The sequence below is a fragment of the Phacochoerus africanus genome, chromosome 4 (assembly GCF_016906955.1).
Source record: "Phacochoerus africanus isolate WHEZ1 chromosome 4, ROS_Pafr_v1, whole genome shotgun sequence".
Taxonomy (NCBI): Eukaryota; Metazoa; Chordata; class Mammalia; order Artiodactyla; family Suidae; genus Phacochoerus; species Phacochoerus africanus.
The window spans coordinates 34419238-34440879 of record NC_062547.1 but is presented as its reverse complement, the minus strand read 5'-3'; the positions used below and the strand labels follow the sequence as shown (position 1 = coordinate 34440879).

Genomic DNA, 21642 nt, shown 5'->3' with positions numbered 1-21642 from the left:
TGGAAAACAAATAGCATTGGGTAATTATCTCTTGGTAAACACTGCACAGACTCAGATTCACTGGACATGGGATACCAATGGAAAAGGAACATATCTCTAGTGGAAAAGGGGTACACACAGGGAATATTCTTGAGTATTTACCCATGTCCAAACAAAAGTTTTGATGAGCTTTTAATTATATGAAGCGAAACTTTGATGAGTTCTCCTATGGGGAGGTGGGGGAAATGTCAGCTTCCATCAGTGAGAATCAGTAACAGATTTTACAAGAAATGCCATTTTATTATGTCCGACTTGTTGAAGATGAAAAACAATAGAGAATCACATACTCTCTGAATAGACAAGTTGGTAAAAACATGAAATATCACTGAAACTTATATTCTATGAGTGTCTCCAAAAGGATTCCACTTTTTTTTTTTTTAACATTGACTACTACATTGCTGAGACACAAGAAAAACCTGTATCAGTGTTTGCTGAATGACCCACTTTCTTCTCATGACTACAACTGGCTGTTTATCTTAGAGTCAACAGTTCTCATCAGACGTTACTTTTTTAAAATTATCCTGTTTTGCACTTTAGAAGGTCAGCACATTTACTTTTGTAAAAAAGGCAGCTCCCCCAAACACTAGTTCTCCAGGAACACACTCAGTGAGATACTTTCATAACAATCTGTCACAAGAACGCTGTTTTTGCCCCCTAATTAACACAAATATATGGTAGTAAAGGGGTAGATACTTACAGCACCACCAGGCTGGACAGGTTGGTAAAGGCAAAATCCGGGATACTGGAGATTTTGTTCAGAGCCAAGGTCAGTGCCTGCAGAGTTGGCAGATTGCTGAGGGGCTGCACTGGCACTTCTGTCAAGCTGTTGTCATCCAGCCACAGATGCCGTAACTGGGTGAGCCCCTCAAAACTGTCCTCGGGCACAGAGGTGATATGGTTGGCATCCAAACGCCTGAGACAAATAACCGCCTTCAATTACAGATTCTAGTGGAATGATCAAGGCACGTCACATAACCCTCAGAGCTCCCACCTCTCCAACACGCAAACACAAAAAAGGGAGTTGTAAAAATGATCAAGGCCATGGTGTCCCTGATTTCTTTAATTTCTCTAAAAGTTCTCCTAAAACAAGCAACACTTCCAAGACCAGGATATAGAAGTCAGTTGTTTCCCTTCCTTCATAACAAAGGGATGCATAAAAATATGAACCCTTCAACAAACAAACAAACAAAACAGAAACAGATCATGGCCAAGAAAAGCAGACTTGGGGTTCCCAAGGGTGAAAGGGGAGGGAGTGGGATGGATGGGTATTTTAGGGTTTTGGGGGGGATGCAAACTGTTATATTTGGAATGGATGGGCAATGGGATCCTACTGTACAGCACAGGGAAATGTGTGTGACTGGGTCACTCTGTTGTAAAACAGAACTTGATGAAACACTGTAAATCAACTATACTTTAATAATAATAAAAAAGAATCTTTGGCTAAGCACAACTGTATGGCAGAATGACATGTTTAAAAAGAAAAAGGAAGAAATGCTCAAAGCTCAAGCTGGAATTTTATATTTCAGAATGTACTTATCAGAAATACAGAAAAACAAGAAACTAAGTTGAACAAATAAGCTATTTTATTTTCAATATTATAATTAATATATGTGTGTGTATATATATGTATGTGTGTATATATAGATATATATAATAAATTTAATTGCTATTCTGACTTGGTACCAAAGGGGGAAATGTAAGAACATATTCACAATTTTATTTTCTACAACAACAAACCATTTCAATAGATTCTCAACAACCTTGTGTGTGTGTGTGTGTGTGTGTGTGTGTCTTTTTACCTTTTCTAGGGCCACTCCCATGTGGCTTATGGAGATTCCCAGGCTAGGGGTCTAATCGGAGCTGTAGCCACAGGCCTACACCAGAGCCACAGCCAACACGGGATCCGAGCTGCATCTGCAACCTATACCCCAGCTCATGGCAACACTGGATCCTTAACCCACTGAGCAAGGTCAGGGATCGAACTCGCAACCTCATGTTTTCTAGTCGGATTCATTAACAATTGATCCATGAGAGGAACTCCTCACAATCTTTATTTACCACCAGGCAAGTTGAAAATATAGATGCCACATACCGGCAAAGCAACCCTGTCCTCCTCTCTTAAGACTAAGTACATTTGAAGAGCTCCCTTTGTGGCTCAGTGGTTAACAAACCCAACTAGGATCCATGAGGATGAGGGTTCCATCCCTGAATTTGCTCAGTGGGTTATGGATCCAGCGTTGCCTTGAGCTGTGGTGTAGGCCACAGACATGGCTTGGATACTGCATTGCTCTGGCTGTGGTGCAGGCCAGCAGCTGTGGCTCCTATTCAACCCCTAATCTGAGAACTTCCATATGCCGCAGATGAATCCTTAAAAAAAAAGCAAAAAAAAAAAAAAGACTAAGTACATTTGAAAAATTAGTTTTTCAAAATTAACAGTTATTAAGGGCAAACCATCCCTCAGAAAAAGGAAAGAGCTCCTCCAATCAACATTACTGTGGCTTTAGAGTTTCTCTGATTTATCCAAAAATGTTGGAATTAAGGGTACCTTACTAATAGGATTATTCATACTTAAAAATTAAAACCCCACCTGAAAATCAGGGAAACTAAGTCCTAAGTGTTGGTGGTGCTGGAGTAACTGTGTTTCAACACAAAGACAAGCTGGTGTTTATGATGAGGAACTGTAGGCACCAGGCAAATCACAACGTTCTCCACAAATCTCTTTTCTATGTATCTTCACTGTGAAACCCATATCTCGCAGGCTTGGGCCTCTTGGTAAAAATTAGGGAATATAAAAAAGTGGGTGCAGGAGTTCCCGTTGTGGCACAGTGGAAACAAATCCGACTAGGAACCATGAGGATGTGGGTTCAATCCCTGGCCTTGCTCAGTAGATTAAGGATCTGGTGTTGCTGTGGTATAGGCCAGCAGCAACAGCTCCAATTAGACCCCTAGTCTGGGACCCTCCATATGCTGTGGGTGCAGCCCTGAAAAGACAAAAGACAAAAAAAAAAAAAAAATTGGTGCAAAGTCTAAATGACAGCGTATTTTTATTTTTTTTCATTTAAAAATGAAAAAAAAAAGTTCTTTTTTCTTTGCTTTTTAGGGCCGCACCTGCAGCATACGAAAGTTCCCAGACTAGGAGTCGAACTGAAGCTATAGCTGCCAGCCTACATGACAGCTACAGCAACATTGGATCTGAGCCACATCTGCAACCTACACTGCAGCTCACGGCAAGCTGGATCCTTAACCCAGTGAGCGAGGCCAAGGATCAGACTTGCATCCTCATGGATACTGGTCAGGTTGGTTTCTACTGAGCCACAATGGGAACTTCCCAACCTATTTTTAAATAAATCAACTTTGGCAGCTTTCAAGTGAAGAAAATTCTGACTTTAGAGGCATTTTTGTGCCCTTGCATTTCCCTTTGCTGTTCCAGCTTCAGATTCTTTCCCCTCCATGCAAGTACTGAGCACCCCCCAGTCCTAAATGTGGTCTCCCCTTCAACAGCTGGTGAGGGTCTGATGGAAGCTTTCTGTTTGATAGTCAGGATAACTGAAAGGACACTAAAGGGAGAGCTTCAGAAACTGAGCAGCTGCCTAAAGAATTCACTTAGAAACAGTCTTAGGCTTGTGTATTCCTAAGAAGAGACAGGCATCCTTCATATAACAGACTGGCAAAGGACTGGTTATGGAACTGCTTAGCAGATTTGCTTTAATGAGTAGATGGAATTGTGTTCAATCTGACACACACACACACACACTTCACATGCTTAAGGAGCTTCTACTTAGGGAGAGACATTGAACATATAATCATACAATTACCTATATATAATGTAACTAAATAGTGCAATTAAATTCTACTCATAGCAGAGTTCCCATTGTGGCTCAGTGGGTTAGGAACTCAACTAGTATCCATGAGGATTCAGATTCAAACCCTGGCCTCTCTCAGCGGGTTAAGGATCCAGTGTTGCCATGAGCTGTGGTGTATGTAGGTTGCAGACCTGGCTCGGATCCTGTGTTGCTTTGGCTGTGCTGTAGGCCAGTAGCTGCAGCTCCAATTTGACCCCTAGCCTGGGAACTTCCAGATGCCGCAGTTGTGGTCCTAAAAAGCAAAAAAAAAAAAAAAAAATCTACTCATAGCTAATTTATCAGCAATTCATTTAACACATGTAAACTGAGCATCTTGTTAGGCACAAAGGTAACATGGTTAACACAACGGGGTGTGAGGAGACTGACATTCTAGTGGGAAGGGCCCCGCAATATAATCAACAAACTGAAAAATGACTGTGGAGTGATTAGAAAGTGCTGTGAAGTAAATAAACAGTGTACTGAGATAGAGATTAGCAAGGGACTGAGGGGGAGAGTAGCTATTTAAAGTGTATTGGGGAGTTCCCGTCGTGGCGCAGTGGTTAACGAATCGACTAGGAACCATGAGGTTACGGGTTCGGTCCCTGCCCTTGCTCAGTGGGTTAACGATCCGGCGTTGCCGTGAGCTGTAGTGTAGGTTGCAGACGCGGCTCGGATCCCACGTAGCTGTGGCTCTGGCGTAGGCCGGTGGCTACAGCTCCGATTCAACCCCTAGCCTGGGAACTTCCATATGCTGCGGGAGCGGCCCAAGAAATACCAACAACAACAACAACAAAAAACATTAAAAAAAAAATAAAAAAATAAAGTGTATTGGTCGGGAAAAGCATCTCGAAGGAGATGCTATTTAAACTGAGATCCAGAGCAAGTGGTGAAGGGAGCTAGGCAAGGAGTGTTCAAGGCAATGGAAATAGTGAAGGGTAAAGACTCAACAGCTGGGTGTGGTCCCTCCCTCCAACTCCCAGGAGGTCTGAATGACTGGAACACAGGAGGAAGAGAATGGAGGGTCCAGCAAGACACTGCTGGGGATGCAAACAGGGACCAGATGATGCAGACCCCTGGAGGCCAGGAAATGGGTATGGATTGTATTTTAAGCACAAATTGAAATTTCTCTCCAGTTTCCCAGCATCACCACAGTTTAAAAGTTTAAATGCTTAGGCTGTTATAGTGAGGATAATGGGCATTCATAGTCAACAAAATAATATACACATGCACACATACAACACACCACTGACATTAGGTCCTCTCTATGAAAAGTATTTCATTAAGATGTGCTCCTAGTTATGCAGTAGATAAGCACTAAGGGAGTTCCCATTGTGACTCAGTGGGTTAAGGACCTGACGTTGTCTCTGTGAGGATGCAGGTTCAATCCCCGGCCTTGCTAAGTGGGTTAAGGATCTGGCATTGCCTCAAGCTGTGGTGTAGGTTGAAGATGTGGCTCAGATCCAGTGTTGCTGTGCCTGTAGGCCCAGCTGCAGCTCTGATTCGACCCCTAGCCCAGGAACTTCCACAGGCCACGGGTACAGCCACACACACCCAAAAAAGTACTAGGGATATAATCTACATATAATGAACACTATTGTATTTTATATTTGAAAGTTGTTAAGAGTAAATCCTAAGAGTTCTCATCACAAGGAAAAACATTTTTTTTTAATTTCTTCAAGTCTCTGTATGAGGAGTTTCCTGGTGGCCCAGTGGGTTATGGATCAGGCATTGTCACTACTTTGGCTCAGGTCGCTGCTGTGGCATGTGTTTGATCCCTGGCCCAGGAACTTCTGCATGCCATAGGTGCAGCCAAAAAAAGAAGTATCTATATGAGATGATGGATGTTCACTAAACTCATTATGGTAATCATTTCATGATGTGTGTAAGTCAAATCATTGTGCTGTACACCTTAAACTTATACAGCACTGTATGTCAACTGTATCTCAGCAAAACTGGAAGAAAAAAAGATATGACAAAATACCACAAGAAAAGTTGCTTAGACTTTTTTTTTTAACATACGTCCAGTGTTATATACACCATTTAGGCTCCTACAGAATGCTGTGCCACACCCCACCAAAGAAAAGGGGTGGTCTTAACTTAGCAAGATAACCAGGTAAGGTTTTAGCTAAGATGGTAATGAAACTACCTTCTATGCAAAATAACAATACACAATAAATGTATTGTTGTATTAAATTTCCTCTACTAAAAATTTCCCCAAATTGTAAAGTCACCCCTAAGTATGAGATCAAAAGGAAGAACTTGAGGAAAATGGGACCCTTAAATAAGAAGTTGATGAGAAAAAGGATTTGTGGTGACTCCAATGGGTTAATCCTTACACCTCAATTCACATGTGGGTGTTGGTGGCACACCCATAAAGTTAATGAGTTTGCACTTACACCTAGATAAATGTTTCACAATGTTTCATTTTAGAATGTGTGGCTTTGTACCAATGACCTACACTATTAATATTCATCCTCACTAATAGACTAAAAGAAAAAAAAGCTATAACTGATTCAATAGATACTATAAATGGCATCAAAGATCTCACAAAGTGAAGAGATCATGTGGCTTCAGTTGTTTTACCATTTCAACTCTTCGGAAAGAGACAACTATTACTTTATTTAAGTGCATTTTAGTTGTTCAACAGTTAATGTATTAAAACTTTAGTCCCTTACTATTTTTGCCTCTAAGATGTGCTTCGAGTCCCTGTTCTCAAAGCCTGTTTTTTATCTTACTGAGATTCGCATACTTATTTTCTCTTGCCTTAAATGAAATCAGGGTAACAATTCTAGGAGTTGCCATTGGGGCTCAGCAGTAATGAACCCAACTAGTATCCATAAGGACACAGGTTGATCCTGGTGCTGCTCATCAGGTTAAGGATCCAGCATTGGTGGTGAGCTGCAGTGTAGGTGTTGCCATGGCTATGCCTGGCATAGCCTGGCTGCTGCAGCTCCCATTCAACCCTTAGCCTGGTAACTTCCAAAAAAAAAAAAAAAAAAACCCAATAACAATTCTACATGTAGATAGTTATTTACTGATGAATGTTTTTCTTATCACAAACCCTTGTTCTGTGTAATCAATAGCTCTCCCTTTTCTCTCTCCTCCTAACTTACCAATAATGTAAACACAGTATTATATTGTTACCAGTTTCAAGTACTTAAGAAATTTCATTATTGTAGAAGACCTAGGAAATTTAGTCTGTGAAATCTCTTAATATCCAATATAAGTATGAACTAATGTAAGGAAAAAAAATTCTAGTGGAGAAAATTCTGACATGTCATTTTGATATCCTGCTCAGGCAATGCTTTAGTCGTGTTCATGGCTTCATGGAAGGCTGTTAGGCTAGCTTTTTGTTAATATCTACAATTCCCATTCAGGCTTTATAGCCATCATCACACACTTGAATAACACCACTTCTAGTCAATTTCAACCTCTAATGAACTTTGGTCCTTCTAAGCACCATTTCAAAACCACAAGGAAATCTTTCACGTAATTCATGTCTGAAGATCAGATTTTCAGACTGACTCAAGTGCTGATAAGACTGTTTTACACCAGGAGAGAATTTCAATTGTATCTAACTTGAGCACTACACCCACTGTGCTAACAAACCCATGAACATTTCCTTCTAGAATAAAGCAGGCTTGACACAGCTCCTTGTATTTCTAGTACATATTAAAAAATCCCAATGTCTTTACTTAAAAAAATTAGTTTGACTCCTCTCCTCACACCTACCCCCCCTCATCCCAATTTTGGAGATAATTTAAATGGTGCAAAGCACTCGGTGATTGATGAGCACAGCATGCTTGTTTAAACCACTATTTTAAAGGAAGAAACCTAGGATTTCAGTGAAAAACACCTTTAAATCATCAAAATTAAAAAAAAAAAAATGTCTCATGGGCACCTTAATGGTCTTATGGACCACAAATTAGAGGGGAAAAAATTTATTTGTATATTTTCTTGGTAATTTTTCTAACGCTCAAAGATTTGAGCCTTCTCTTTTTCAACTTCCAACTAGACAAAAAGACTGAATATTATGATCATTAAGTCTTGGGAAATAAGGACAGTCCTGCATGAAGATTTTGAAAGAAAACAAATTCTAAAGAAGCAAAAGAAAACAAGATTTAAAATGTCTAATGATTTCAGATCCAAGGGAGATAACATGGCTCCCTCTGTCTGCATTCATCTGAAGTTAGAAAGGATTTAGAGGTAACAAAATTGCATTTCTTTAAAGGAATGCATTCCAATCTAGTCACTGAAAGTGTCTGTTTAAAATCTATTTGATTAGTTATGGCAAATAAAAATCCTTATATTCCATAACTTGGCATTGATGAAATGGGCTATTTAACATATTCCTACATGAAATTAAATTTATACTGAAACTAGAAATTAAATGGCCACTACCTTCAGATACTCCTTTTTATGACATTAGGTATTTTTAAAGTTTAACCTTAATAGCAAATGATATGCTTTATTAATACGTATTTTTCATTTTCACTTTCACTGCCCATCAACTACTAGACTATCTAATCTAAAATCAAAATGTAATCTGTAATTTACAGTTTCTGGTGATGTGCTTTTGTTGCAATTAATTTTTTTATCTTAGCAAGTGGAAGGGACAAGCCAATCTGTTGCACCTAAATCGTTTGTAACTCACATGCATTTCTACAAATGTTTGCATTTCCAGTTATTTCAAAGGGCAATTAAAAAAAAAAAAAACCCTGAAGGATAGATTAGTACACAACTATGTGACATGGTTAAAACCTAATTTTATAATGCAGAATACCTAAGGGTGATAACTATTATAATTTTTCATTCAGTAAATATCAAAACTTCCATGTACATGAGGATAATCAGGGGAAATTTTTAAAAATACCACTTCTTGGACCCTACCTTTAAAGAGATAATACCATGACTTCTAGGATACGACTTAAGAATCTGCATTCTAGCAATTCCATTGCGGATGGTCCGTGTCGGCCTTTGAGAAAGTAGGCCCTGGTCCCTCTGTATTTAATATTAGAACATGAACTAAAGCAATGTTCATTTGTGTTCATTACTTTAGCAGAAAAACTAGTGAGGTTGCTTCTTTTGAAGGGTACTTTTTCATTACTTTCAGATGTTGCCTTCACCTAGTTAGGCAAACTGGGTAATCTAATAATCAAAAAAAGAACACATAAAGTAGTCATATCATGAATAGGTTTTACAAATGTCTATTGAGCACTTACTACATGTCAAATATTGTTAAAAGCATTTCTCATGCACTGAAGTACCCAGTAGGTAATAAGCAAACTACTGCGTAGAGAATTTTAAGTCACTTGCCTAACAGCACACAGTGGCAAGGTGGGGATTCAAAACCAGACGGGTCTGTTTCAGAATTCTAATTAATCTGACCTTGTAGGAATTTCTTTTGAGAGCACGTAAACATTCTGATGGATAAATATGCACAGGGCTTCTCCTAATCTTGGCAAAAGATTACAACATCCACATGCTTCAGATCAGTGCTTCTCAACCTTTTCCCAGATCGAGCCCCTGAGGACAGAGAAACTGGATCTTCAACCCCAGGGATGTGGAAACCTAAAGCTGTAGCCTTAACAACATGAGTCTGTAACACATGGTCTAGTCCTGAACAAATATCTGTTCATTTAATGTAAAAATGGTTTTATCTTTAGAATCTTCTGTGGGTTTTCAGGATCCCCATGATAGCACTGCTGCCCACCTGAACCCCCCTCTCTCCACTCCAGGGGGAGGTGGGGTGTGCATAGCAAAACCATGAAGCAATGATCCTCAGCTTCATACAGATACATACGGACATTTATAGGGGAAAGAATGCAGACAAGAATGAAATGCTATGTGAGAAAGCTTTTGAAAATAGTGGCTAAATGTGGCAAACAAAAAAATAAGAGGTGAAATCCTTTTTTTTAATTGAGGTATAATTGACGTACAATGTTGTATTAGTTTCTGATATACAGAAAAGTAACTCAGTAATATATATTTATTTCACATTCTTTTCCCTTTTGGTTTATTACAGGATATTGAATACAGTTCCCTGTGCTATATTACAGGACTTTGTTAAGAGCTGAATTTTTTTTTTTTTTTTTTTTTTTTTTTGCTTCTTAGGGCCACACCTGTAGCATATGGAAGTTCCTAGGCTAGGGGTCAAACTGGAGCCACAGCTGCCAGCCACAGCCACAGCCACAGCAATACCAGATCTGAGCTGCATCTGTGACCTACACCACAACTTGAGGCAATACCAGATCCTTTAACCCATTGAGGAAGGCCAGGAATTGAACCAGCATCCTCATGGATACTAGTTGGATTCTTAACCTGCTGAGCCACAACCGGAACTCCAAGAGCTGAAATCTTGAACATTCTACATTAAACCAACATTTCCTCAAAAAAATCCTGATAAGGAGACAGCATGGGTAATTAAGTTACCCCCAAGCCTGCCCTCTGCCAATGTGTGTTCAACATCCACAGATGAGGATCTATAATCATTGTGCTCTGATGATCATCAAGACTCTAGTACTTCTGTACACACATAATTCTGATTCCAAAGAGGGGACATTCACCAGCCACAATGCAAGCTTTTGGTTTTTCTCCAGCCTCAGAGACAGGAGGGGAGGTAAATAAACCTTTTCTCTTACCAAAGGACATTTCACAGTAACAGCAACTAGGCATCCCCATTTTTAACCTAGGAGAAGGGATAAATCTCTTCTTTCCCTGGGGTTTCAGTTCTTTACATATTTATCAGCCAGAGTGGTCTCCTAATAATTCAAGTACAAAAAGTTACTTACAAAGACTGCAAAGCACTCAGTCCTCGGATGGCTTCACTAGGTACTGTTTTCAACTGGTTGTTCTGGAGGGTTCTAGGAAAAAAAAAATTTGGTTAGTGAGTAAGAAGCAGCGGTGACCATTTTTTCTTAGAAGAATTTAGAACCATTTCTTTTCACCCAAATCTTTCCAATAGCAAAAAGAGGGAGGAGTCAAAGTAGAAAGAACGCAAGACAAGGAGTTCCCGTCGTGGCGCAGTGGTTAACGAATCCGACTAGGAACCATGAGGTTGCGGGTTCGGTCCCTGGCCTTGCTCAGTGGGTTAACGATCCAGCGTTGCCATAAGCTGTGGTGTAGGTTGCAGACGCGGCTCAGATCCCGCGTTGCTGTGGCTCTGGTGCAGGCCGGTGGCTACAGCTCCGATTAGACCCCTAGCCTGGGAACCTCCATGTGCCGCGGGAGCGGCCCAAAGAAATAGCAAAAAAGACAAAAAAAAAAAAAAGAACCCAAGACAAGAGAATTGCCAAAGAGCAAGAGGCATTTGTCTTAAAGCCAGAAATGAAACCTAGGCCACTAACCCAAGCCATCTCCTAACACTGGGTCATCAAGACTGTTTCATTCTCAGTAATTAAGGCACCCTCATGAATATTCATCACCTCAGGTACTGTTAGTGTTAATTGGGAGGTATAACAAGTTGACTGGGAGGTATAACAAGCAAACCCACTGGAACATTTAATGCCTCTTTAAATTTGAATAAAGGGAGTTCCCGTCGTGTCGCAGTGGCTAACGAATCCGACTAGGAACCATGAGGTTGCGGGTTCGGTCCCTGCCCCTGCTCAGTGGGTTAACGATCCGGCGTTGCCGTGAGCTGTGGTGTAGGTCACAGACGCGGCTCGGATCCCGCGTTGCTGTGGCTCTGGCGTAGGCTGGCAGCTACAGCTCCGATTAGACCCCTAGCCTGGGAACTTCCATATGCCCTGGGAGCGGCCCAAGAAATGGCAAAAAGACCAAAAAAATAAAATAAAATAAAATAAAATAAAATAAAATAAAATAAAATAAAATAAAAAGATTTGAATAAAGTATGTGTTCCTGCTGTGTTGCATGGGTTAAAAATCTGACTGCACCATGAGGATGTAGATTCGATCTCTGGCCTTGCTCAGTGGATTAAGGATCTAGCATTGAGCTGCAACATAGGTCAAAGATCTGCAGCTCAGATCTGGCATTGCTGTGGCGTAGGCCTGGTAAAAAACTCCGTGTGCTGCAGATGCAGCCCTAAATATTAAATAAATAAATAAATAATAAAAATGAAATAAAAAGAATCCAATTGCAGTGGCTTGGGTTGGTATGGAGGTGTGGGTTTGATCCCCAGCCCAGTGTTGCCACAGATGCAGCGTAAGCCACAATGTGGCTTGGATTCAATCCCTGGCCCTGAAACTTCCATATGCCGCAGGTGCCACCATTAAAAAAAAAAAAAAAAAAAAGGAATAAAGCAGAACCCAGAAACATGAACTTTAAATAAAGCCAATTTTGCCAAGAGGACAGCAGACCTTGAGCTCTTAGGGAGCAGTAGACATGTCCTCAGTGAATGCAGGGCCAGGGCATAAATAAAGCTTCAATCATCTAATAGTTAGGACCCAGAGAATGGAGAAATGAATCAGTAATGAAAATGAAGTCTTTATTTATTATTTTTGCCCAATGCCCTTCCCAGTCACACTAATAAAATGACTGCCTGATGTAATCATAACCACAGAATGAAATGGAAAAGAGACCATCTAGCTCACTGAACCAGGGGTGTCTAGTGACTTACAGATGGTCACCCAGCAGGACAGTGGCAAAGTGGGGACAGCAGTCAATTCACCTTCTCTCCAATCTGCCAACCTCCAAGTTCCTGACCACTGCCAGTAATTTATCTCCTGATCCCTCATAGGCTATATAAATCATAGGCATCTAAATTCCCTTTAACTTTAAAATGATTTTACCATTTGGAGCTCTTGTAAGCATTTTTTTTCCATTGGGGTCAGCTAATTCAAAGTTCTCATAGCTATAAAAGTAGAAACAAAATCTTACCAGTAAAGTTTAACTATGATTTTGATTCAGTGCATTAGCCACACGAAAAGCCTAACATTCAACTGTAATGCACTGGAGGTCAGAACACCTATTATTTAGATGTTAACTTTTGTTATCTAGACCCAAGTTTGCCTAAACCAACCTCTAGCCTCCCACACTCCCCATTGGCCATTCTTAAATCTTTTAATCCTGAATTAAAAGAAACTGTGCTTAACCCAGCTCCGAGCATGTTGACTATGCAGAAAGAAAATACACAGCCAGCTGTGAAACTCTAAAATTGCATTACTTACAGAACTTTGAGTTCTTTCAACCCCGACAAGGCCTTTGGATGGATAAAAGAAAGGTCGTTGCCAGCCAATCGTCTAGGGAAAAAAAAAAAAAGTAGCAAGAGAAAAACAGTAATTCGGACTCTTAAAATTTAGAATTCACAATAACCCAATCTGCCATTGAAGCTCTACATTAAACACACGGGCTTAACCCTTTGCCAAAGCAATCCCAAGGTCCGTCCAATGAGATAAATGTCTCTAGAACATTTTTTAATTCCGATACAATAATTTAAATGGGCACATTTTTATTCTGGTGAGGTCAAGCAAGCCAAAACACATTAGACCAAATTAAGTTTGCTATTCATGGTCACTCTCTGCAGCCTGCAGTGTTTTCCAAGTGCCTCATAAATTCAGACCACTGGTCAGCAGGCAGGAGTTTTATACAGATCAGAGTAAACCAGTCTGTCAAGGAGGAATGCCTTAGGGAGGCAAGGTAGCCTCTTATCTCTCCATAACCCAGGGCAGCATATTCCGTGTAAAGAGAGGTTAAAGAGAAAGCTACTGTAAGCATAACTTTCCAAATGAAGGCATATTTTTTAAGAAATAAGCTGTTTCCGGAGTTCCCGTCGTGGCTCAGTGGTTAACGAATCTGACTGGGAACCATACGGTTGTGGGTTCGATCCCTGGCCTCACTCAATGGGTTAAAGATCTGGTGCTGCCGTGAGCTGTGGTGTAGGTCACAGACATGGCTTGGATCCCGAGCTGCCGTGGCTCTGGCGTAGGCCAGTGGTTACAGCTCCGATAGGACCCCTAGCCTGGGAATCTCCATATGCCACAGGCACAGCCCTAAAAAGACAATAAATAAACAAACTGTTTCCTAAAGAAATTTCGAAGTGACAAATTTAAGTGGGAATAAGAGGGGAGTAAGAAAAGGATAAGAATTTGGGGGGTCTTTTTGTAAGAAAGGGGCACACAATTCATACTGAGCCCCACAATTCATACTGAACCCCAGTTTTTTCTCCATTTTTCCCAGGCATGGAGACACGGAGGAAAAGTTAAAGAACTTTAGGGAGAAGAAGCAGGAAGCAGAACAGCAACTTCTTGAGTGACTTATAAACAGGTGAACTGCAGGCAGGTTTTCAAGTACAGCTGAGCCTTGAATAACAGCAAGTTTAAACTGCATGGTTCATGGACATGCAGATATCTTCCAATCGTAAATAGTACAGTTGGTTGAATCCTTGGATATGGAGGAAACTCAGATGAGGGTGGGGGCAACTATAAATTGTCAGTAATTAACCCCTGTGTTGTTCAAGGGTCAACTGTATTGACTTAAAAATGATAGCTGTGTGCCCACATGATTAAACATAGGGTTCTTCCAGCTTCCTGGTTCCGTCAGGGTACTCTCCCAAGCAACAAGATTTTCTAGCTATGATTTTTCTTTTTTTAAATGCTCTCTCCCCTTCATGTCTTAGGATCATGTGCATCAAGTCGTCAAGACCTCCTTTAAGGAGTCCGTTTCCATGGTCCTTTCTCTTTTTTCTGTAAGCCCCCTGAACCCCTGAGCCTTATTCATTAATTCCTTATTCACCAAAGAGTTTCTTTTACTGATTAACAAAAATGAGTGCCCACCTTCTCTTCTTAGCCTTCAGTTCCCCCTCCTTCGATCTGTTCTTCTTAGACACCCTGATTTTAGGGACATAAGGAGGGCTCCTTTACCCTTTTTAAAACCTGAAGTCACTGAGGTCTGAAACTCTATGTTTGAGATGCATTATTTTCTCTTGACATTTTTTCCCCAGTTAAAATGCAAATCACTCTGGAAAGGATAATACTTGATTCTTCCTTAGCATTCACACAGAAATATACACTAAAGATGTGTGTGTGTGTGTGTGTGTGTGTGTGTGTGTGTGTGTGTGTTCAGGGGAGTATGGGAAAATGAAAGAGGATTCAGAAACCAATAATGAATATGGAGAATTATTTCTTTAGTAGCAAGGACAACAGTGCTGGATTCTCAGGCAATACGCCAAGTTTGGCACAGGGTTCATGCCCCTAAACTAAATTCCCCATAGAAAGCCCTTTCACTGTTTATGACTTTGTTTCTCACAAGGCACTCCAGCACCTAAGCTCTAAACTGCATGCCCTTCAAGGGCTCCCCTCAACCCAGGCTCACAATAGCTTGCTTTGTTCCATCAGCCTCATGACCTTTCACCCTGTGGTGTTCACCATATGTAAAATAAGGAAGTGGAGAAGATGATTTTAAGACTTTCCAACGCTTCTATTTAAAATTATTTCTCCTCAGCAAATCCTTTGGGCTCTAGCTTCACCACTAGGACTTTATTTTTTTTTTTAATTTTTGTTTTTTGTCTTTTCGCTATTTCTTGGGCCGCTCCCACAGCATATGGAGGTTCCCAGGATAGAGGTCCAATAGGAGCTGTTGCTGCCAGCCTACACCAGAGTCACAGCAATGCCAGATCCCAGCCGCGTCTGTGACCTACACCACAGCTCGCAGTAATGCCAGATCCTTAACCCGCTGAGCAAGGCCAGGGATCGAACACAAAACTGCACGGTTCCCGGTTAGATTTGTTTCCACTGCGCCACAACAGGAACTCCACCACTAGGACTTTAAATGTTTCATTTCACAACCTCATTTTCACCCTTTAAATCCCTGACTCCTGTGCCACCTTCCTCAAAAACTTCAGCTCTTACCAACATGCCTTATTTGTGAATTCTTGGAATGCATAATTAAACAGGCTATCTTCTACTAGTTGTTTCCAACACATGAGTCTTACAGGCCAAAGTACAAAAGCCTCGAGAACAGGGTATGTGAGATCACAATTCTGTTACCACTCACGCACCTGCCAACCCCTTAGGCAGAAACTCCTTTGTCAGCATTTCTTCCTTGAAAATGGATAGCAACCCACAGTCTACCTTAGTTCAGGGATAGTACAAGCCCTCTCAAGGGGCTTCCAACACTCCAGACTCCCTAACTACATTCAATGGAGAGTGCTCACAGCTGTAATGCAGCATTTAAAGAGTCACATGTTATAAGATCATATTGGACCACTAGGACCATAAGAGGCAACAGCCTTTCTCCCCCTGGCTGTACGTCCTCAGGTGACTATGTTACCTGCAAGACCAGCCTTTAAAAAACTCAAGCCGGAGTTCTTATGGTGGCTCAGCAGTTAATGAACTCGACTAGTATCCATGAGGACGCAGGTTCAATCCTGGCCTCGCTCAATGGATTAAAGATCTGGCGTTGCTATGAGCTGTGGTGCAGGTTGCAGACGCGGCTCGGATCCTGCATTGCTGTGGCTGTGGTGCAGGCCAGCAGCTACAGCTCTGATTCAACCCCTAGCCCGAGAACCTCCATATGCTGTGGGTGTGGCCCTAAAAAGAAAATAAATAAATAAATAAATAAATAGCTCAAGCCCATCAAAATACAAACACTGTCGACAGACCAAAACACAAATCCTGTCACAGGATTCTCATTCTTTTCTAATACTAGTTTTGAATGTCCCCATATATGTGGGATTTCCTCTAGGGGTTCAGTCTATTGTTCCAGGGCTCAGGAAAAAAAAGTAACTACAAAGTAACAAAGGAATGGCCAAACGCAGAGCACCTGATTACCTTTTCTCAGCAACAGAAGAGAGTGATGAACCACATTAGCCAAAATATTTGCTTCCTTTCTTCAAATATCTGCCTTTTCATAAGCCCTGAGAAGACCAGAGTGGGCCTAACTTCAAAACGCATCCTCTCTTGGAGTTCCCATCATAGCACAGTGGTTAACGAATCCGACTAGGAACCACGAGATTTTGGGTTCAATCCCTGGCCTCAATCTCTGGCCTCCCTCAGTGGGTTAAGGATCCGATGTTGCCGTGAGCTGTGGTGTAGGTCGCAGAAGCGGCTCGGATCCTGCGTTGGCTGTGGTTGTGGTGTAGGCCGGCGGCTACAGCTCCAATTCGACCCCTAGCCTGGGAATCTCCATATGCTGCAGGAGCGGCCCTAGAAAAGGCAAAAGGACAACAACAACAAAAAAATCCTCTCTTTCTCCACTCCTTGCCGTTCACAGAAATGACCAAATAAGCTCTGCATCTGGCTTATCCTGAAATTCAAGTCCACTACTTGGAGCAGCAGCACTACTAGGATGCGGTGGGTGGTGGTGATGCTGAGCAGGGGGCGGGTACTCATCCCACTCTGAGTACTTTGTTCCTTACTAGAGTAAACAGCAGGTCAGGTGGAGCCTTCAGGAATGTATCTCCCCTCATTTACCAAGAGGGTGGTTAATGAATAATAAACACGTCAGCTGGGTAAAAACTCTGTAGCTTCAGCAATTGCACCTTCCCAAGACTCTTCACATTTTGCTTATTTCATGAGCTAGTATTTCTTACAGTGGACCAGGAGGATGTTTCATGTCCAAAAATGCAGATCCAGAAGAGAGCAAAGTGAATAAAAAACTGGGTTAGTAACAAAGCCCCAAAAATCTATGGAAGAAAAAACCTACTATGCATGTGCCCACGGTAGTTGAGGGCACAGGGTTAAGTGGCTAACGTTCTTTCTCTTTTTAAAATTTAAAAAAAAAATGTTTTGCTACACCCATGGTATCTTTAAGTTCCCAGGCCAGGGATCAAACCCATGCCATAGCAGCAACCCGAGCCACTGCAGTGACAACACTAGATCCTTAACCCACTGCACCACAAGGGAACTCCTACCTACTTTCATTTTAATCATCTCCTGAGAGTAGCCCTGCTTCTCTTGAGTCCCTGAGAGGTTAGGTGACGTGGCATAACTCACAGAGCAGGGATAAATGGAGGCGCCCGCAGCACTCCGGGTCTTGCCTGGCTGGCTCCAATGCTTATCTATGTCCTTCTGCAAGGTAGTGCCTCTGGTGTGTCACCAAGAGGTTGGGAAACAATTCCCAAAAGGTGAAACAAAGTGGACACGGGCAAGTTAACAGCCTTGTTTGAGGACAAACAGCTCTTACCCAGCAGACCAAAGCTCACAGCAGAGACAATGGCATTAGGAGCTCAGAACTGCAATCATGGAGAAATTTCCAACAGACCAAGGGTCCATGCTTCCCAGAGCTGAAGATGAGCAGCAGGAGAGCCAGGAAGATGGGATCCCTCCATGGTTAAGGTGGCTCCAACTATATTTAGGATATAGAGCATTCCCTGCTGAGCTTTTTCAGCAACTCCCAAGGAAAAAGAGGTGGCTGATCCTGAGGAAGAGTTTGCCACCCATGGCCCTTGACTAGCAAAGGCCAGTTCCTTCCCCTTCTGTGCCTGTGTGTCTGTCTGTGCTATACCCAATACTTTTCTTAGCATCCCACTTCCTGAGGACCGACTGGCTGGCTCCAGAAAGTTTTTCGAATTTAATAAACGATGATACTTATAATGTTTACTATTCTTTCAATGCTGTGAAGCCCGAAAGAAAAAAGCTCCGCTCTGCATCCCACAGCTCCTCAGTCTCCAGAGCCCAGAGGGAGCCTCGTGGTGTCCATCCACGCTTTCACTCTTCCTGTAGCCACTTCAGTCTAGGCCCTCATTTTCTTCCTCCTGGATTACTGCCATGAACCTCCACTAGACTCCTGCCTCAAACCACTTCTTTATAAATACTGTGAGATCTAAATGTTAAAAAGCCCAACTCTGAGCATTTTCCCAAAGGCTTTTCTCCACTCTGGAGACAGCCAGACCCTTTAATATGATCTTCTCTTCCTTTCTCTCCAAAGTTCCTTGTGTCCTACATTTTAGCACACAGAGCTTTCCACCTCGGACTCCTAGCTCATGACACTGCCTTCACCTGAAATACTCTCACTCCAGTCCCTGCCAGCTCCAACGTTATGCATCATCACTGTCCAGATGGGGTGCTGCCTCCAATGTAAAACCATTACGATATTGCCTGCCTTTGATTCGACAGGTATCTTGAATGAAGCTCTCTCATTGGGTGCACTTACGTGGCCCCTGGTTACTGTGAAATTGTTGCCTCTCCTTCAACTGTATTACGTGTGCCTCATGGGCAGAGACTAGGTCATAGTCATTCTATAGTCCATTTCATGGGACCTTATGTGAAACAAACACTCAGTATTTACTGTAATGCCTCAACGAAGCCCCGATATGAGACTCCGGATGCAAAAAGGGTTAACACTGATACTTAAAGCATGGGGAAAGCTCACTCATCACCTTCGACTTTCCATATGTTTTCTCCTCTTGTTTCATTTCTACTCCCCCACTCTCCTCCACTTTCCTAAAAGGACAGAACTACTTGGCTTGATTTTAGCGTGCTATGGCAACAATTTTCTTTCTTAACGTGTTCTGGTAGTATATTTTCTTAAGGAAGTGGGGCAGACCTTGAACATGAGAACACCAGTTCACTGGTCAATAGTATTATCTCAACACATGCTGGGTCGTGCACACGATCACACAAAATTAAAACAAGTCTAGCAGGACTTCAAATGGGGACACGGTCTATCTCAAGGCAACTCCTATTTATTCTGCTTGTTACAACAGTCCCAGAAGCAGAGACGGAGAGGGGGAGAGACAGAGAAAGGGTGGAGGAGAGGGAAATAGTGATCCATTAGCCTTCCGCTCCCCCATTGGATTTGGCAATGTTCCAGGAAATAGGATACAAGTGGCTCAGTGTATAATGTCTCTATGAATCTGGTCTGCGTACATTTATTATTCATAAGGACCAAGGGTTCATATTAGGGGCTCCTTGTAGGGGAGGCTAGCGTTTTCAGTTAACCCTCGATTCTTAATGCGTATGCCACGTGATATTTTCTATCTGCCATCCGTCCCAGGGGAGGAAAGCAGGAAGAGCACTGGTTAGATGGACACTGGTCCAAGGTCATCTGGGCCAGAGGGTTCATACCTATGTGAAATGTGCTGAATTCGACTGGGAATTCCTCACTTGGGAAGCAATTTAAAGAAATAAGAGGCAAATGTGAATTGGAGAGGATGCCAGTTGGTGTTACTTCTCTGAGAAGCATCTGAATTTAGGTTTCTTTTAGTCTCTTACAGAAATGTCACTGTAGCCATTTGGCTGGAATTCCAGCCAAGAGTCAGTGGAGTAAGGACTACTCTATACACACTGACTAGATGCATGTACCGAGCTGGGGGGAGGGTGGACGAGGGGTCAGAAGCTTCCAGCAGCTGTTGCGAGGAGCCTTGGGGAGGAGCAAGCGGAGGGTGGCAAAGCAACTGCAGCGGGAAGGCACAGGCCCAACCAAGCTCTGCTTACAAACAATAGAGCTTTGCTCATGGCAATTTTTCTCTATCACGGGGTGGAGAGGTCCCAGAATAGGTGATACAGAGCCACAGACTCCCAGCCACTCACACGCCTCCAGCCACTTCGCAGAGGTGGTTCCCAGATGGCCTGGCCTTGTGCCCTGACAGAAAGCGACCTTGAGCACGACCCTCCCTTCTGAGCCACATTTCTCTCCCCCTCAGCCGTGTCTTCTCACCTCCCTCCCCATCTCTCTCCCGACCTTCACATCCCTACCCACCAGATCTTCATCCGAAGCTGCTCATACAACCTCTCAGAGATTGTAACCAAAAAATTCTGGGCTGCCCCTCCTGCAACACTATTAAATGCTCTCAGGTGGGTGGATCAGCACGGTGTCATGCTGCGTGCCAAGGACAACAGGCGCAACCACTGGCCCATGACTCTGCTTTCAGAAATGGCACTTCCAGTTCAAAACCAAATTGGGCAAGTAAGGTGAGTGGGAACACCACCGACAAGTGAGAGGTGTGCTCCTGTTAAATATAATTTGACATCAGCAGGACCCCTGATTTTGGCAATAGTTTTAAAAGTAAAATCGGAGTTCCCATTGTGGCTCAGTGGGTTAGGAACCCAACATAGTGTCTATGAGGATGCGGGCTCGATCTCTGCCCTCGCTCAGTGGGTTTAAGGATCCGGCGATGCCACAAGCTGCAGCATAGGTCGCAGATGCAGCTCTAATCCAGTGTTGCTGTGGCTGTGGCTTAGGCCAGCAGCTGCAGCTCCAATTCGACCCCAGCCCAGGAACTTCCATATGCCGCAGGTGTAGCAGCAAAAGGAAAAAAAGAGTAAAATAGAAAAAAAAATATATATATATATATATATAATGTTTACCTCAAATAAGTCCTTAGTCATCTATTTATTTATATCTGAAGGCCCTACTATGTGCTCAGAATTCTGCTGGCTCCTATGAAAAATGAAGAACTCAGAGGTATATTGTTCCCACTTAGGGGTAGTCGATATGAGTACATAGTAAAAAAAACTTGAGTTCCCGTCGTGGCACAGTGGTTAACGAATCCGACTAGGAACCATGAGGTTGCGGGTTCGGTCCCTGCCCTTGCTCAGTGGGTTAACGATCCGGCGTTGCCGTGAGCTGTGGTGTAGGTTGCAGACACGGCTCGGATCCAGCATTGCTATGGCTCTGGCTTAGGCCGGCAGCTACAGCTCCGATTTGACCCCAAGCCTGGGAACCTCCATATGCCACAGGAGCGGCCCAAGAAACGGCAAAAAAAAAAAAAAAAACAAAACAAACAAACAAAAAAAAACCAACATCTATGTAGCAGTTTTCATAGTCATCACCCTACTATGTCGGCCCTTAAAAGAACCCTGTATGGTGGGCCTGCTCCTGGTTTGGTTTGGTTTGGTTTGGTTTTTGTTTGTTTGTTTGTTTT

At 42.5% G+C, this 21642-nt stretch overlaps 1 protein-coding gene across 1 annotated transcript in view; it reads right to left on the bottom strand.

Annotated features, from left to right (window-relative positions):
- LGR4 (leucine rich repeat containing G protein-coupled receptor 4) overlaps positions 1-21642 on the bottom strand; it is a 108997-nt gene that overhangs the window by 18845 nt on the left and 68510 nt on the right. Inside the window, exons 3-5 of the mRNA XM_047776112.1 lie at positions 13007-13078; positions 10673-10744; positions 737-952 (exon numbers count right to left, since the gene is read on the bottom strand). Coding sequence (XP_047632068.1) covers positions 737-952; positions 10673-10744; positions 13007-13078 — 360 coding nt within the window. The remainder of the gene's footprint in view (positions 1-736; positions 953-10672; positions 10745-13006; positions 13079-21642) is intronic.